A 6272-nucleotide genomic window follows, 5' to 3' on the forward strand; every position below is an offset into this window, starting at 1 on the left:
AGCACTATGTTAGTACATCAACCACTGAAGCTGGATATATAGCTCTATCTGAGACTAGTAAGTAGGGGCAATGACTCAGGGCCTTAAATAAAGAGCTAGGGAGGTATAGGTACTTGGGAGAATACCTAGAAGTGCTTATATTCAGTGACAATCAGGGCTGCATTGCACTGGCTAAGGACCCTATAGCCTATAGAAGGACTAAGTATATAGAAGTTCGGTACCACTATATTCGAGATTTAGTAGCCTATAGGAAGGCATCTGTAGCGTACTGCAATACTGAGAATATGCTGGCAGACGTACTAACTAAGCCCTTACCACTACCAGCCTATAAGAGGTGTATTTAGGGGCTAATAAGCCTAGAATAAGGTACTGGAGGCATATACAGTGGTCAGGAAGGGGGCTGTTGAGCGGGGTAAGGTGGGGCAGGTAGGCCTATGCCCACCACCTTAAACTGTACATCGTAGTGATCGATTAGGCTTACAAAGCCTGTGGCAATAGGCCTTGAGAAGCCTATATATATAGCTAGTCCTTCCCACTGTAGATAGCCCTGTAGTTCAATCAAATCAAGTATCGAGTACCTTCAAATTGTCGTCCTTTAAGCCTATATTTACCCGCTGTCCCTCTGTTCAAGACTGGCTATCCGGGCCGTTCTCAGATTTCTTTGGATTTTCCCACCTACTATCTCCTGAGTATAGAGGTTGCTCGTCGCTCGTTCCTTCGAAGGGATAACTTCGTAGTTGGCGGCGTCGACGTCGTCGTCGAGGTAGGAGGGCAAAGGAAGTTTGCTAGTTGATTAAGATACGGCAACTATTGGAATTGCGCATCCGGGCTCATAGCCTGTTGTAAGGTTACGATTGGGCTCAAGAATATAGGCATAAATAACTTGATTGAAATCAACTATATTGCTTAACTTAACTTGTTAGATCAACCACTTGATCAATTGGTTAATATACTATTCACACTGACTTACGCTAACCCTTAATGGGTATAGCTCCATTGGATCAGTGTTCTTTACTTACAACATATGAGATAAATGAGAAGTGGAAACTTGTAAATCACAATAGAAGACTTTTTCATAGAATGTCACCGTTGGACACAGGTCATTGACAAGCTCTGTTGCCACTTGTCCCACAATCTCAGCAGCAATCCTCCACAGAAGTCACTCTAGAATACTGTAATTGCACGCACTTCCACCGATCGCAAGTCAACGTTACCTCCATCCGTAGTTAAGGAAAGACCGTCGGAACTGGCCGCAGGGAAAATAAGATCAGAGATCACTGATTCGCCCTCTCCACCGTATACTTCCACCGAACATTCGTCGACCAAGACTCGCACATGCACCACACCGTTGGAGTCGGCTTGAAGGGCGGCAACGTGAATTCCGCCTGCAGCAGGATCGTAACCGGTATTCCCACTTGCGTTGCGGTCGACTGAAAGTTCCGTTCTCGATTGGGAGTATTTGATTAGGGTCTGTTCATTTCCTCCTTTACGGACGGCAAGGCTTAAGGTAGAACCAGCAGCCGGGATGAAGTTTAGACGGATATCTAACGCCTTTCCGTGAAGATCCGCAAGTAAGGACTGACCCGGAGCGAGGATTCGATTGGTGATTTTTGTAAGCGACGTACCCGTCGCGTCTAGCTCACTCACAGGAAGCTGAAGGAACTGAAGTTTGCCGTTGAGCTGTTTTAACTTTAACGTGCGAGGGAATGAAAGCATGCCTTTCCAAGTATTCGTTGGAGGATTTGTACCGTAGCTGTTCGCAACGGCGGCGATGATCCTACGGCCATCTGATGCAGGGACATTTTCCCAAGACATGGCGCCATCAAAATCACGTCCATAATCTAACCAGAGAGTGCTGGTGTCAATTGGGTCTGCAGTAAATACTGCACCATCAAACGACCCAGTCAGTCCAAATACTCCATTTCCGGTTGCCGGAGAGCCATTAGCTGGTGTGACTATCAAGACCCATTTCTTCGTCGTTGTACCATCAACTTGAAGCTCAAAAAAGTCGGGTACCTCCCATCCCGTGATTGCACTCGGGAGTCCTGGGATATTAGCAGAAGTGAAGTCACTTTTCCAGGTCCAAGACTTTGCATCGGGAGACGTCCAAAATGTCACCTTGTTCTGCCCCCCATGCGCCAGAATCATTACCCACTTACCCGTAGGGCTGTGAAAAAATGCTTTTGGATCCCGCGCCTCCAAACCTTTGGTTACATCATGCGGTGACTCTTGTTGTTGTGATACGATTGGATTACCCGAGTACTTTGTCCAGGTCGTCCCTTGATCTAAGCTGTATGCAAGTCGTTGATCCTGAACTCCGCTTGAAGAAAAATATCCGGTAAAGAAAGCCAAATACGGCGGATTTACACTCGTCCCTAGTCCTGATAGATTTGATGGATCGTAATATGAAGTCCCAGTAAAAGCCTGAATACCGTCCGCGTCCGAGATGGCAACTGGTTTATGGACCCAGTTTATGAGGTCGGTGCTGGTTGCATGCCCCCAGTTTATATTACCCCAGAAATTGCCTGTAGGGTTGTGTTGGAAAAACAGGTGCCACGTAGAGCCAATTTTGATAAGTCCGTTGGGCTCATTCATCCAATTCTGGTCAGGAACAAAATGATACGTCGGACGAAAGTCATAAGGAGCCGCGGGAGTTGGGCTGGCTCGAGATGTTGTACTTAGTGTAGTGCTGATAGTAGCCGTGGTGCTAACAGGACTGGTACTGATGGTCATACTGCTCAGTGTGCTTGTGCTCACAGTCGAGCTAGTAACCAGAGAACTTTTGTTGGAACTTGTGCTAGAACTTGGGTTGGAAGACGTGTTATAGATTGAGCCTATACTCTTTGCATTGAGTTTAACTCCACCAGTGTCACCCCCTGTCGAAAAGAGCCATATGTCAACCCCATTATCACTCGGAAATATTTGGGTGGTCAGTGTCGCCTGCCCATCGCCTCCGAAAACTTCAACTGAAGACCAGTCGAGAAGAATGCGCAGTGTAACTTGTCCATTGCTGGACGGTGCCAGCGGAGCATAATAGGTACTTGAGAATGTACCATCAAAACCAACGTTGCCAGATTTCGTTCGGTCAACGAAAAGTCTCTTAGTGGCGAAGTTGTACCCAACTCGTGTCTGTTGTCCCAAGTCACTAGTGGCACGAAGAATGAGTCCATATTGAGATGATGACGATGTTGAAGTTCTATCTGAGAACGTGGTTGTGATGTCGAACGTTTTCCCCGACAATGGGAGAGCCTGTGTTCCTTCAGCTACGGTGTCCCAAGATTTCGTGTATTCAGGTACGGTTTCCAGACTGGTCCAATTTGCGACAGGTTGCTGTATCAAGGTTGCTCGGTCATCGATTGTTTTGAGTGATAGCTTTCGCGGAATGGTGAAGCCACCTCGCCATGGTGATGTAGGGATTGATGATGCATATTGCCAGTTACTCATCCATGCGATACCAACTCGGTCCGCAACTGATAGTCCGTTAAAGGGTACGGCAGCATAGAAATCGGGGCCGAAATCTACCCATCTAGAAAGGCTCACCTCCGGTGACGCGTCTGAGAAGGTGATCTCGTCAATCATGATATGTCCCCAGCCTGATGTTGAGGAATCGACAATCTCAATAACAGCGCTTTGGCCCAGTAAGTCAGAGACGTCCCAACTTTGTGGGATCAGCATTTCTGCGTTCGCGCCGGTAGCAGTCCGGACGACTTGACCCTGGATCTTCAGATTGATACATTCTTGGCCGGGTAAATTGCCTCCACCAATGAGAAAACTGATTTGTTTGTGCGTTATATTGAAGGATGGTGAGATTAGGGTGCCAATTGTAGCATCCAAATTAATAAAAGTATTGACAAAATTGCCCGAATATCCAGTCACGGGCTGTTGACCTCCAAGAGTTCCTTGAGCTGGGCTTGCCCCACGTAAATCTCCAGTGGCGTTCCAGCCACGACTAGCATAGGTACCAGTCCCCTTGAAGCTTTCGAAGATGATACTACTGTTTACAGGAGCTGGTGTTTCGGTGGGTGGCGTGGTAATAGTTGATGTAGGAGATGATTGTGTGACCCCTGATTCCGCAGTGAATCTCGTTCCATCGAAAGTTCCGAGTTGGTACAGCGTTCCTGAGCCAGTAGTTCCAGGTGGCCCGCCAGGATTGACTCCCACTTGTAAGACCCATTTAAGATTAGCCTCATTGCCATTAAGTGGGAGTTGGAAGAGGCTGGGGCATTCCAATACACCACTAACTCCACTCACTGGCCCATATTCGCTGATATTATAAAAGAGTAGAAGGTGGTAATGATCACACAAGAAAGCCTTTGTATATATTAAGTATAAAACAAATAGCTATATATAATAAAATAAAATGAATTGTTATATTGTAGTAGCGAAATGAAAGAAACAATAAGAATTAAATATTCAATTCTTTAAAAGATGATTTTTGAAAATAGAAATTTTGATAATATTTTTAAATTTATAAAAGTGAAACTATAAATATTAAATATTAATAATATATAATTCTAAAATCATATATTTTCATTTTTATATTCCTTTTTATTTTAATCAATTAATTATTTAATCAATTAAAATTAAAAATATATATAATTCTTTAATAATATAGATAAGGAGAATTAAAAAAAATAAAAGAAAGGATTTTCAAATAAATACTTTTTTTATTACAATTATAACTTTACAAAAAGTTTACAAAATTATAAAATATATTTATCGCTTTCTTTTATAATTCTAATTAAAAACTTCGGTCAACAAACCTTCCATTATATCTCTCCTCAAAAATAACTTCATATATTCTTTTTGAATCTTTTAATTATTCAAAAAAATCTCAACTATTAATAAAGCCATTTTTCATTATATTTATAATTTTCTTATTCTTATTCCTTTTATTATTCAATATTCTATTTTATTTTATAAATTTATATCTTTTTCATTTTACACATTTAATTTTTAAAAAAAAGTGGATACAATTCAAAGATTAAAGCGATTGAAAAAAAATAGTATCTTTATTATTAATATCCATAAAAAATTCCAATATTCCTTTTTCTTTATCAATTAAAACATATTTCCGTTTCTATTCAATTACTAATTCTTCAGAAATTATATAATAATATAATTTTTCATTATAAATCAATTCTTTAAAAATAATATCAATAAAAATATATTAATATTAATATCAAATTTCTTTTTAATATTATCAATATTAATTATAAAATCCATTATTAATTATTTTAAATAAATATAAAGCTTTAATAAAAACAAAATAATCATTCTATAATAATTTTCTAATAAGAACTTATTCAATAAAGTTTTCAATAATCAAATAACATTCAATTATAAACTTTGGAATTTCATATTATCCATTCCACATAACTATCTTATCGAAAATTGATTTCAAATTACTATAAACATCCCTCAAATCTTAATACTTTATATCATTTTCGAAAATCAAATCCAAAATTCCATCATTTCTCTTCTTTATAACTATATATAAAACAATTATAACTATAAACAACTCATCCCTATACATATCCATATATAATCAAATAAAAATAAGATTTCCTTCAATTACAAATACCCACAAATTATTTCATTTATTTATATACTAATCAGATTTTATCAAATTGATATAATTCTAATATCATCTTTTAATTATAATATCATAAAAAAATCTATAATCAAAAATTATTTTATTTTTGCCAAATATACTTTCAATCAAGATTCTCCAATCCATATTATTCAAAATAAAAGACTTAACTCTTTTATATACAATTTCAATTTATAATATACTCTCACCATTTTTATTATAGAAATATATAATATATATTATAATATAATCCATTATTTTATAATCAAATACAATATACAAATCCCTAACATTCCTATATATAAAAATACAATTAAAATCTTCCTCTACTTAAATAATAAACACAAAAAATAATATCATTATTAAACAATACTTTTAATCCATATATTATTTAATCATTTTTTTCAAAACATCAAATCTTATTTACAATCTTATTACTAAAAGATATAATAATAATAATAAGCAAAACCAAATCCCTATTTTTCATACCAATTATAATAACAATACATTTTTATTAATATAAATACAAAATCAAAACATCAATCTATTAATATAATAAAAATTGAATCAATAACTAATAATTTCTATTTTTCTATTTTATAAACTTTTATGAAAATAACAAATAACTTCAATTCAAATACTAATTCACTAATTAAAAGATTTAAAAATCGAAACTTCA

At 37.4% G+C, this 6272-nt stretch overlaps 1 protein-coding gene across 1 annotated transcript; it reads right to left on the bottom strand.

The window, feature by feature from the left end:
* Positions 1 to 1090: 1090 nt before the first annotated feature.
* On the bottom strand, positions 1091 to 4245 carry BCIN_16g05200 (hypothetical protein). Its single transcript, XM_024698249.1, has one exon. The coding sequence runs from the start codon at positions 3673 to 3675 to the stop codon at positions 1165 to 1167; it is 2511 nt and encodes an 836-aa protein (XP_024554066.1). The 5' UTR covers positions 3676 to 4245; the 3' UTR covers positions 1091 to 1164.
* Between the last annotated feature and the right edge of the window lie 2027 nt (positions 4246 to 6272).

The sequence above is a fragment of the Botrytis cinerea genome, chromosome 16 (assembly GCF_000143535.2).
Source record: "Botrytis cinerea B05.10 chromosome 16, complete sequence".
NCBI lineage: Eukaryota > Fungi > Ascomycota > Leotiomycetes > Helotiales > Sclerotiniaceae > Botrytis > Botrytis cinerea.

What these genes read in the sequence shown, in the direction of transcription:
- BCIN_16g05200 (XM_024698249.1), bottom strand. Translation starts at nt 3,675, where the DNA reads ATGCTGATCCCACAAAGTTGGGACGTCTCTGACTTACTGGGCCAAAGC.